Here is a 12,903-nt window from a genome sequence, read left to right as displayed (position 1 = left end):
AATCGTGGCGTTATACAGTATCAGCAAAGTGGATGGGATTCATGTGAATCCCATGCCCACTTTGTGTTAAAATCTGCAGTGCGAACATTCTGCGATTAACAAAATCGGCGCAATTTTGGAAATCACAGCATGTTAATTATATCTACGGAAACGCTGGTGGTTTTCCCGAACATATAATGGTAACAGAAAGTCAGTGGAGGAAACCTCTGTGAACTTTCTGTTCAAAGTGCAGCGGGAAGTACTGTGACGCGTTCCCACCGTGGTTGTTCACTCAGCGCTTCAAGCATGGTGTTTCCGGCCTCCTGATAATACTCGTCTATGGACGAGCACTGTGAGCAGAGGGAGGGGCGTTCCTCCCCGCTCACACAGTACAGCGCTATTGGTGCTGCTTGTACAGAAGGACGGTCCTCATAGAAACGCCCTTCTGACTGTAAAGAGCTACGGTACCGGGACCGCTAGCTCTTCACCCGGGGCACAGATCGTGAAAGCCGACATTGTGCTCGTTCAGCGCACTGTCGGCTTTCCAGCAGTATATTGAACTACCTGTGCCCCAAACCATGAAAGGTCCTCTTTAACTTTGTGTTTAAAGGGGTTTTCCAGGCAAAAAAATCATTATACAAAAAATGTCTGTTAGTGCTATCAATGGGTTAATAAAAGCCACCAAATACCTTTAGCAGTGTTTTGAGCGATTTCTGGGGTTCTCAATGAGCACAATTAATCTTCTGCATTTGTTTACATCCATAACTTACAAGTTCCTACAAGTTCCAGGATGCCTCACTTCTTCCTCTCTCACTGACTGTCCCCCACCCTTTCTCACACTCCCCCCTCCCTGTTTCCTTAGCTAGCCCGTCCACTGCACCCTCAGCAGCCATCATTAGAATCCTAGTCCTCCATCACCTCATCTCCCTCTCACTGTTCCCCCTATTGGCCCACTTCACCGCCAGCAGCCATCTTTGAGAAGGCGCCAGGTGTCTAACGCATGCGCAATAGCTCGCTGCGCGTGAGTCGCTGATGACACAACCCGACAGGAGATGGCAGGAAGGAAAGGTAAGTATACTGGGTTGGGGTGTAGTGAGGGGACAGGAAGTGAAGGGACCATGGTTCTATATGCTACAGAGACAAAGGTAACAACATCTGAAATGATTGCCCAGTGTGACTCTCCTGAGAGAATTTTTTTTTTTTTACATTTCAAAGGTAAAGCTAAAAATTGCAGCTCACACTCTACCTGACAGTGCTATAGATTTAGATGCAAAAAAAAGTTCCCTTTAAGTCTACGACGTCCTCTAGGATAAGGCAGGTTACATACTGTTGCAAAGATGACAGTGCACTTTCAGTTTTGCAGATATCTGTCTCAGTTCCAGAGATATGCTTAGTGTTAGTATTGGTTGAGAACTGCGTTTTGGTAGAGTAGCTGACCTCACAGCTCAGTGAGGAATACCCCTCCCCCACCCCCCTTCGCTGTACAAGCCTATTGAGGTGTAACATCAGAGGGGCACTGTCTCTAACAGAAAATATCTTCAAAACTGAAAGTGAAATGAATGCAGCAAATTGCCAGCTTTGCAATGCTATATCACTGGCTCTATCTTACACTAATGTCAGCAGTCCGTTGTTCTGGTCCAAAATAACATTCATGTGCACTGCTAAAACAGGGTTTACATACAGAGCCCCCACTACCTATAATAGGGGCATTAGGTCAACGCTATTTTATCCGCCAATTTCAGAAGGACACTGTGACAAAGTCTGCAAATGTGAACGTAGCCTTAAAGGACACGAAGGGACAACCTCTAAGGGAGCCTTCACACAGAGTAAACGCGCATGTATTTTTTCAAAATACACGTGTAAAAACAAGACTCCCATTGACTTCAATGATATTTTTTGCACGTGTAAAAATACGTCTGTAAAATGTCATTGAAGTCAATGGGAGCCTTATTTTTACACGTGTATTTTGCAAAAATACACATGCATTTACTATGTGTGAAGGCTCCCTAAGGGAGCCTTCACACGGAGTAACGTCGGGCTTGTAAAAATACAGACGTAAAATCACTGTCCATAGACTGCAATGGATTTTTTTGGTTTCGTTTTAAGCCTGTATTTTTACGGCCGTAAAGTTAACTGCAATGTATTTCAATGGGTTGAGTGTGTTTACGAAGTGTATAACGCCACGTATACGGACACTCAACCCATTGAAATCCATTGCAGTTAACTTTACGGCCGTAAAAATACAGGCTTAAAACGAAACCAAAAAAATCCATTGCAGTCTATGGACAGTGATTTTGCGCCTGTATTTTTACAAGCCTGACGTTACTCCATGTGAAGGCTCCCTATGGCTGCGTTCACACAGGGTTTTTTGGTCAGGAATATGCCTCAAAATCCAGAGCAAAAAAACTCCTTACCATACAGTCCTATGTAATCTTTTTTGTTTTTCTGCTAGCGGATTTTCCTGAAGCGGAAAAAAATGCCTCAAAAAACGCCAGGATTTCCCACCTCCCAGTGACTTGCATTGATTTTTTTGAGGCAGAAACACCTGAAAAACGCTTCAAAAAACACTTCATGAATTTTCCTGAAGCCGATTTTTCCTGACCAAAAAAACCCCCTGTAAATGCAGCCAGGCTGTGTTCACACGAAGTTTTTTGGTCAGGAATCCACCTCAAAATCCTCCTCCAAAAAACGCCTCACCATACAGTCCTATGGAACCTGCTTTTTTATTCCCCACTAGCAGATTAGTGGATTTTCTGCTGGCGGAAAAAAAGAAGCGACATGTCCATTCTTGAGGTGTTTTCCGCCTGAAAAATTCAATGCAAGGCAATGAGAAGCGGAAAAACCGCTACCGTTTTTTCTGAGGCGTTTTTGACAAAAACTGCCTCAAATAACGCCAGGCGGATTTTCAGCCTCAGTCTTAGGGTGCATTCACACTGAGTAAACGCTAGCTTATTCTGAACGTAAAACACGTTCAGAATAAGCGGTGTCTAAAGCAGCTCCATTCATTTCTATGGGAGCGGGGATACGAGCGCTCCCCATAGAAATGAATGGGCTGCTTCTTTCACTCCGTGCAGTCCCATTGAAGTGAATGGGGAGTGCCGGCGTATACGGCAAGCTCTGCTCATGCCGGAGCGTACACGCCGGCACTCCCCATTCACTTCAATGGGACTGCACGGAGTGAAAGAAGCAGCCCATTCATTTCTATGGGGAGCGCTCGTATCCCTGCTCCCATAGAAATGAATGGAGCTGCTTTAGACGCCGCTTATTCTGAACGTGTTTTACGTTCAGAATAAGCTAGCGTTTACTCAGTGTGAATTCACCCTTACATTGATTTTTTCAGGTTGAAAACGCTTCAAAAAACGTCTCATTTTCAATTTTACTGAGTGGATTTTTCCTGACCAAAAAACTCCGTGTGAACAGTGAATCCTCCTCAAAACCCTGACCAAAATAACGGTTCACAATAGAGTCCTATGTAATCCGCTAACGGAAAAAAGCAGCAACATGACCTTTCTTCCGCCTGAAAAAACCAACAGGAGTCAATGGGAGGCGGTAAAAACATTTTTGACGCTTATTTTTGTGTCAAAAACCGCTAGTGGTTTTTTCAAGGTTCATACACTGTGCTGGAGGAAAAAAAAAAAAAAAACTAAAAACACCTCATGTCAAAAAACACTTCCATAAACCATTTCCTAATCACTGAAGCGGATTTTGTCCTAACCAAATTCCTCGACACCTCCAACATGTGAACTTACCCTCAGTTTTATATCATTCTTCTGTGCATTGTACTGGGGAATATAATACATACAATATGGTGGCACGCGACTAGACACGACTCTAATAAACTGATCCCAATATCACCACAGGGGACATGTCCTACCGTATATGAGGTTCTATAGGGGAATATGGACACCATAGAGAGGGGTCTACCTGTACAAAACCCCAACCAGAGTAGGAGGCTGCTCGGGTACCAGGAATAGGAAACATATTTGGGTGTAACAAATATAGACATGAAACCCCCAACCCCATTATAAGGTATTTACAACCTGGGCACTGCAGCGGCCGTTACACTACAACTCCCAGCATGCACACTGGCTATGGCGTGCCGAATATTACCTCAGGAGAACATGCTGGGAGATGTAATGGACTATAATAAGTCTCCATCCCCGTTCCTATGGGGTCGTCACCCAGCTTTCCACTATACCTGACTAAACTATGTGGTGGAACAAATAAACCTCCAGCCTCTGAGGACGCGCAGGGCCCTGGGAAAGCTGGGTGGTAACAGCTGTGCCCGGTACACGGTCATAAAGCCTATGTAATACAATGTAACGCACACTACACATGCGCGCCCGCACACAGCACTGCAGACATATCAGCCGCCATTCACCTGTCCAGTATCTGCTGCAGGGTTACACTGTTCGGCTCCGACATGACGTCCCCGCCGCTCCCGGCTGAGTTCTCTCCTCTCACGGACAGTCCGCTCTCCGCCTCCGCTCTCACACGTCCATTCACGGCTCCCCGCAGAGTAGAAGCTGAGGCCGCCGCCGCTGCTGCAGCACCGCGTATACCGTAGGCCGGTCCTTGTTATTGTTGTGAGGTCACCAGAGTCGCAGCTCCGGAACCGTCATGTGATCCTGCGTACGACGACATACGCTGCTGGTGACGTCACCGGAAGTGAGGGACCAGAGGGGAGGTGTTGCTTAGGCAACAGCTTCGCGGGTCCTGACTGAAGTGATGGACTGAGGTGATGTTGGGAGACCTAACTCTGTGTGACCTGCAGGGCCGCGGGGAATTGTAGAAGAACTTGTACCATGGGGTGGCAAGATGGTTCCCAGGCATATAAAGAGTTAACACTAAGTGGAAGGAGACTTATAGACCAAATGATATCAGGGAAATGTCTGTTCTCCTACGTGTTAGCCAGTGGTTATGATATATAAAAAAAAAATCCAAAAAACTTGCAAGTCTTTAGTAGGTGATACCTTTTTTAATGGCTAACTCATAACGATGACAGAATATGACGCTTCGCAGCTTCCTCTGAGCTCCTTCTTCAGATATATCTAAAATCACTTTCTGCAGGCTGTATATATATATATATATATATATATATATATATAACTGGACACAGGGATAGGATTACAGGAGGGAGGGGGAAGAGGCTTATTACTTCTACTATTACTATAGAAAAACAAATAATCAGTTCCCAGCAGTGGCGTAACTACCACCGTAGCAGCAGAGGCAGCTGCCACAGGGCCCGGGATATTAGGGGCCCGGTGACAGCCGATACTACTGCTATCATTATACTTGCATACCTCCCAACCGTCCCGATTTCCGCTGGACAGTCACGATTTGGGTGACATGTCCCACGGTCCTGGTTGGAGGGAGGTATGTCCCGATTTCAACTCAGATCTGCGTCCAGAGGACGCAGATCTGAGTTGAACACACATGCGGCTGAAGCAAGGAGCTGACACAGGTCAGCTCCTCGCTTCGCCGCTGAGTGTCTCTCTCGCTGACACATATGCGGCTGAAGCGAGGAGCTGACATGTGTCAGCTCCTCGCTTCGCCGCTGCCGCCGGCTCCTGGCTTGCGATGTGTCACATCGCGTCTGCAAGCCAGGAGCCGGCGGCGAAGCGAGGAGCTGACATGTCAGCTCCTCGCTTCAGCCGCATATGTGTCAGCGAGAGAGACACGCAGCAGCGAGGAGCTGACCTGTGTCATCTCCTTCCTTCAGCCGCATGTGTCAGCGAGAGAGGTGCGCAGAGAGCGGCGAGGGAGCGGAGGAGAAGGTAAGTTTAATGTGGAGGTGGAACGTGAATCTGGGGGCAGATGAAGGAGAGGACGGCATGACACTGGGGGCAGAGATGGAGAGGACATGAATCTGGGGGCAGAGATGTGGAGACATGAATCTGGGGGCAGAGATGGAGGGGACATGAATCTGGGGGCAGAGATGGAGGGGACATGAATCTGGGGGCAGAGATGGAGGGGACATGAATCTGGGGGCAGAGATGGAGGAGACATGAATCTGGGGGCAGAGATGGAGGGGACATGAATCTGGGGCAGAGATGGAGGGGGACATGAAACTGGGGGCAGAGATGGAGGGGACATGAATCTGGGGGCAGAGATGGAGGGGACATGAATCTGGGGGCAGAGATGGAGGAGACATGAATCTGGGGGCAGAGATGGAGGGGACATGAATCTGGGGCAGAGATGGAGGGGGACATGAAACTGGGGGCAGAGATGGAGGGGGGACATGAAACTGGGGGCAGAGATGGAGGGGGGACATGAAACTGGGGGCAGATGAAGGGTGTATATGAAACTGGGGGAGAGATAGAGGGGGGACATATAATTTACGGGTGACTGTAGGAGGATTATACTGTGTGCAGGCACATGAAAAATTAACGAGTGGGCAGAGTCAACACAAAAGGGGGCGGGGCTAAATTTGCCGCGGCGCGCACAGCGCGCCGCACTTTTTGTCCCTCTTTCAGTTCTTCAAAAGTTGGGAGGTATGCTATAGTGCATAGGCAGGGGCGTAACTTGAGGGAGTGCAGTCACACTGGGGGCCCAGGAGCCCCATAGGCACTGGCATCAGTATTGAGATTGCAGCTTCCATCTGTCCCGTAAGCCAAGGAGACCCACAGAATACCCTAACCACACTAAGGTGGATTAAACTCCTTAGCACCTGGAACCATCACTATCAAGAATTCACTGTAGGCATGAGGTAGGGGGCCCCGACAAAAGATTGCATCGGGGCCCACAAGACTTTAGTTACGCCACTGTGCGTGGGTCCTATTGTGATTAATGGGATCTGAGCGTGATACTTGTAGGGTGTCCAATGGTCACCGGAAACTTACAGGTCAAAAAATTGTAAATAGAAGTGTTTTAGGTGAGGTTCACATTTGCATTAGAGAAAAGTCTGTCACGGCTTTACAGTCTATGGGTTCCTCGGGGTCCGCGGGTAACCGCTTTTTTAGCGGATGGGCTATCTGTTTTTCAGGTCCCCATGAGGAGCCAAACAATAGTGTAAACCTAAGGCCCCGTTCACACGGGGCACGGGACCACGTATTTTGGTCCTGATTCTGATGCGGGAAGCTGCGTGAGAATACGACCAAAATGTGACTGTTGTGGCCTCCGACAGTCACGGCTTCCCGCTCCGGAGTAGTCCCAAATGAATAGGCCTAGTCCGGAGGATGCTGTTGTGAGGCGGGCACTGGGGCTGACTCAGCCGCGGAATCCACCTGAAGAAAGCATTACCTTTTGTAATTCATGATACATTACAGTATCATGTGTATCTTTTGGTTCCCCCACAGTATTATGTCGCTCTTCGTGTGGCACCACAGTATTGAACAATCACACCAAAAAACTAATACCTCTCCCAGATCCCCCTGTGTTCGCTCCTGTCTCTGCTCCTGGAGACTTCAGTGACATCACTACATCGCACCGACTGCTCACAAGACTACGGGAGCAGAGACAGGCCAAATGGTGAAGCAGAGTGGACTCGCCCTTCTAGGAGCAGAGGATATGTCACCACATAACTGGACACATTTACTGTTCACGAGTTTGTAGGAGTTTGGTGAGGACTCGTTCACACCAGCGCCCGATCTCTGCTATGCAGGTTTCCATTTCCTGCACGAAACTGGGCACTGCAGGCATTTTACAAGCCCATTCATTTGAATGGGTTTAAAAAGTGTCCGGCTGTGAACACCCATAAGCGTTTTATGCTCTCCGCGGCAAAAACGTTTTTTTTTTAACCCAGACACAAAGTCGGACATGCAGGACTTTGTGTCCGGGTTAAAAAAAAAACGCCGTGGAGAGCATAAAACGCTCACCGGCGCTCACAGCCAGACACGGTCTGACAGGTTTCAGTCTTCTGCCGACACTCTGTTTATGATATAACCAATAAAGTTACTGTCTCTCTTAGAAAACCCATTTTCATACTGCCCCAGGGAATTCTGAGCTAATAGAGGGGGGTCCTCCAGCCAGGACCCCCAACTATTACCCAGAATGGAAAAAGACTAAAAGCAGAACCTCTTGTTCTAGAAGACCCAACACGTCCATGGACAACCCAGTGATGTTAGTGAGAAGTGTGTTATACTTCATTACCTCTAGAGGCGCTGTAGGGAATGTGAACGCCTGCAGTCAGGTCCGACCACAGGTTACAGGAAGGGATGGTGAAGAGCTGACAACCCCTTGGGGTTCTGTTCACACCACCTATAGACATCTATAGGTAAAATGACTTAAGTGAGATTGGAAACCCCTGAAGATCCCGAGTGCTGGGGAAAGGACATTGAGGCCTGTACAAGATTTACTACAAGGACATCCAATGAGAATAAAGACAAGGACAAAGATGTAAGAGGTAAAGGGGAGAATTTTTATTTATAGATGGGGCGGGGTCATATTATATTATTATATAACTATTATATATACTATGTCTATATGTATATATAAAAATATATGTATATATATGATACTAATCTTATTTATAGATGGGGAAGGGTCATATTATATTACTATTATATTATGTCTGTATGTATGTGTATGATACTAATCTTATTTATAGATGGGGCGGGGTCATATTATATTACTATATTACTATTATATTATGTCTATATGTATGATACTAACCTAATTTATAGATGGGGCGGGGTCATATTATATTATTATATTACTATTATACTGTGTCTATATGTATGTGTATGATAATAATCTTATTTATAGATGGGGGAGGGGTCATATTATATTACTATAGTGCTATTATATTATGTCTATATGTGTGTGTATCATATTATATTATTATTGTACTATTTATTACTCTGCAGTATAACAATATATTATGCTATTTTTTTTCCTTACTGAGCCACTATATATATATATATATATATATATATATATATATATATACAGTCCTATGAAAAAGTTTGGGCCCCCCTATTAATCTTAATCATTTTTAGTTCTAAATATTTTGGTGTTTGCAGCAGCCATTTCAGTTTGATATATCTAATAACTGATGGACACAGTAATATTTCAGGATTGAAATGAGGTTTATTGTACTAACAGAAAATGCGCAATATGCATTAAACCAAAATTTGACCGGTGCAAAAATATGGGCACCTCAACAGAAAAGTGACATTAATATTTAGTACATCCTCCTTTTGCAAAGATAACAGCCTCTAGTCGCTTCCTGTAGCTTTTAATCAGTCCCTGGATCCTGGATGAAGGTATTTTGGACCATTTCTTTCTACAAAACAATTCAAATTCAGTTAAGTTTGATGGTCGCCGAACATGGACAGCCCGCTCTCAAATGATCTGAAAACAAAGATTGTTCAACATAGTTGTTCAGGGGAAGGATACAAAACGTTGTCTCAGAGATTTAACCTGTCAGTTTCCACTGTGAGGAACATAGTAAGGAAATGGAAGACCACAGGGACAGTTCTTGTTAAGCCCAGAAGTGGCAGGCCAAGGAAAATATCAGAAAGGCAGAGAAGAAGAATGGTGAGAACAGTCAAGGACAATCCACAGACCACCTCCAAAGAGCTGCAGCATCATCTTGCTGCAGATGGTGTCACTGTGCATCAGTCAGCAATACAGCGCACTTTGCACAAGGAGAAGCTGTATGGGAGAGTGATGAGAAAGAAGCCGTTTCTGCACGTACGCCACAAATAGAGTTGCCTGAGGTATGCAAAAGCACATTTGGAGAAGCCAACTTCATTTTGGAAACAAAGATTGAGTTGTTATAAAAAAAAGGCGTTATGCATGGCGTCCAAAAAGAAACAGCATTCCAAGAAAAACACATGCTACCCACTGTAAAATTTGGTGGAGGTTCCATCATGCTTTGGGGCTGTGTGGCCAATGCCGGCATCGGGAATCTTGTTAAAGTTGAGAGTCGCATGGATTCCACTCAGTATCAGCAGATTCTTGAGAATAATGTTCAAGAATCAGTGACGAAGTTGAAGTTACGCCGGGGATGGATATTTCAGCAAGACAATGATCCAAAACACCGCTCCAAATCCTCAGGCATTCATGCAGAGGAACAATTACAATGTTCTGGAATGGCCATCCCAGTCCCCAGACCTGAATATCATTGAACATCTGTGGGATGATTTGAAGCGGGCTGTCCATGCTCGGCGACCATCTAACTTAACTGAACTTGAATTGTTTGTCCAAAATACCTTTATCCAGGATCCAGGAACTGATTAAAAGCTACAGGAAGCGACTAGAGGCTGTTATCTTTGCAAAAGGAGGATCTACTAAATATTAATGTCACTTTTCTGTTGAGGTGCCCATACTTTTGCACTGGTCAAATTTTGGTTTAATGCATATTGCACATTTTCTGTTAGTACAATAAACCTCATTTCAATCCTGAAATATTACTGTGTCCATCAGTTATTAGATATATCAAACTGAAATGGCTGTTGCAAATACCAAAATATTTAGAACTAAAAATGATTAAGATTAATAGGGGTGCCCAAACTTTTTCATAGGACTGTATATATATATATATATATATATATATGTGTGTGTGTGTGTGTGTGTGTGTGTGTGTTCTAACATATTTTATTTTAATTTTTCTATATTTCCCTCCAATCTATAATCTTAAAACTATGTATTACGTTTTATTTTTAGCTACGTCTACTAACCTAGTGTATATGTGTATGAGATATATAAATTATATTTTATTCAAATTTTTTTTCCATTTTTTTTTTTGGTACTATAATATTAGAACTACAGGTACATATTATCCTATTTTTTATACTAAGCTAGTGTATATATGTATATATTCTATATGTGTGTGTGCGTGTTTATGTGAGAACTATAAGCTATATTTTTTTGTTTGTTTGTTTGTTTGTTTTTTTTCCTAGATTTCTATTCTACTTATGTTTCTTATACATTTATCTAATCTTTAGAGTTTTGTAACTACATTTTTTTCCTATTAATTCCTATTTTTAGCTTACTATTACTACTACTTACTTCTCATCTAATCCTATTTAAGGCCATGTTTTGATCCTAAGGAAGGTGAAAACCCTGTGAGGAATGGGCCAATTATCCTCAGCATAGGGGAAAATTCCTTCCTGACCCCAAATCTGGCAATTGGAATAAATCCCAGGATCAATGGCCGCTATCTCTATGTGTCTACGTGTGGTGCCTATACCTATCATGTAGTGTGTGTGGTGCCTATACCTATCATGTAGTGTATGTGATGTGTGTTGTGCGTCATACTTACCAGGCCTGTGCTCAGCTGAGCACAGGCCGCTCCTGGTGACGTAGACGATCTTCACGCTGGCCTGGCAAGTGTGGCATGATGGAGGAGAGAGTCGGTGTTTCATTGCAGCCGTGGTCGTACAGAGCAGCAGAGACATGGAGGAGACAAGTTCTGGGCTGTGGGCGCCGGTACGTTCTGCAAGTCATCCCAGCTTGGTGATGTATAGTCCTGATGTTCCGCTGGGTGAAGGGCGCTCCAATCCTCAGGCCACTGTAGATGTTCCTTCACCAGAACTGGCTGAAATGGTGTAAAAGGTGGCCGTGCTCTCCTCTGCTCCAGTTCCTCCCAGCTGATGGTAAAAAAGAATGGATGTTCCTTGATGTTCCTGCACAAACCCATGCGCTGCCTCGGATTCTTGCATAGCAGGTTTTCGATGAGTTGTTTCAAGTCCGCATCGATGTCAGGTGGAAATTCGGGCTGTCTGGTGAGCTTGGCTATGAAGCCTTCCCGTCGGATTGATCCTTCATACAACGGGTGGCGTCCTGTTGACATCTGGGACACCACGATGCCTAAGCTCCACCAGTCCACTGCTATGCCGTATCCTTGCTTGAAATGCACCTCTGGGGCCATATAATTGAAGGTGCCCGTCACGCCACAGATTTTGGTGGTGGCGGTGATTCCATCTCGGGCCAGCCCCAGGTCGATGATTCGGGTGTGCCCTTCTGCATCCAACATAATGTTCGCTGGTTTGATGTCACTGTAATGAAATAAAAGAAGAAAATGAGGATCTGCCCAGTGACAATGGAGAAGGGGGATGGGTAAATACAAGGCCAGGCAGAATAGCCAGGCAGGACCCTAGGAAAGCTGGGTGCATGAAATCCAGAATGTAAAGGAGAGACATAGAAGGAAGAAAGTTCTTACCGATGGACGATGCCGTGTCCATGGAGGAACTGAAGTCCGCAAATGATCTCTGCCGTGTAGAATCTCATGGGAAGAACAAAGAGAAATCTCAGTGTTAGCAAAGCCCTGACTACAACCCTCCACCTCAGCTTTTACCTTCTCCCCCTAACCCCCCCCCCCCCTTCCCTCGGTATTTACCCCTTTTTCTTACCTTACGTTGCCGATGTTCAGGCTGCCGCACATCTTGATCAAATCCGCCAGGCTGCCTCCAGACAGATACTCGGTGATGATGTATGCCCGCTGCTCAGAGTGGTGTGCGGCATAGAGGTGGCAGATGAAGGGGCATTCTCTGGCAGTGGCGAGTATCTGCTGCTCCCTCAGGATGGTCTCCATGTCGTCCTCTCCTTTGTCGATGGTCTTGATGGCCATGAAGGTCTGTCGGCCAGGGACTGATGCCAGGAAAACCTGAAGGAGACAAATAGAAAATGGTTGTTACATCGAAAAGGAAAAGGGGCTCATACGCATCATGTAGTGTCAGCTCTGGGATTGTGTATGGAAAGGCCATAAAGGGGGTCTCTACTATTACCATATGGGGATGAACAGAATAGGCACAAGATGGCTGGGTGGATCAGTTTGGGATCAGTATTAGGCTCAATTTAGATCACGTTTTTTTGTTTTTTCATCTGTTTTTCTGATCCGTTTAATGAATGCCAACAGATGGTCGGCGTATACATAGAGGTCAATGTTAAAAACAAAATGGATCCATTTTCTACACAGAAGGGTAATCTACCATACTTATGTCTCTGTGCAAATAAAAAACTGCAAGATATGGATTA

The 12,903-nt window shown here is 45.2% G+C and overlaps 1 protein-coding gene across 1 annotated transcript in view; it reads right to left on the bottom strand.

Annotated features, from left to right (window-relative positions):
• The window catches only part of MARCHF5 (membrane associated ring-CH-type finger 5), a 34,664-nt gene extending 30,057 nt beyond the window's left edge, over window positions 1-4,607 (bottom strand). The window contains exon 1 of the mRNA XM_075258318.1: window positions 4,361-4,607. Coding sequence (XP_075114419.1) covers window positions 4,361-4,404 — 44 coding nt within the window. The 5' untranslated portion in view covers window positions 4,405-4,607. The remainder of the gene's footprint in view (window positions 1-4,360) is intronic.
• Between the last annotated feature and the right edge of the window lie 8,296 nt (window positions 4,608-12,903).

The sequence above is a fragment of the Leptodactylus fuscus genome, chromosome 10 (assembly GCF_031893055.1).
Source record: "Leptodactylus fuscus isolate aLepFus1 chromosome 10, aLepFus1.hap2, whole genome shotgun sequence".
Lineage (NCBI taxonomy): Eukaryota > Metazoa > Chordata > Amphibia > Anura > Leptodactylidae > Leptodactylus > Leptodactylus fuscus.
Note: the sequence above shows the minus strand (reverse complement) of the source record. Positions and strands in the feature narration are given on the sequence as shown.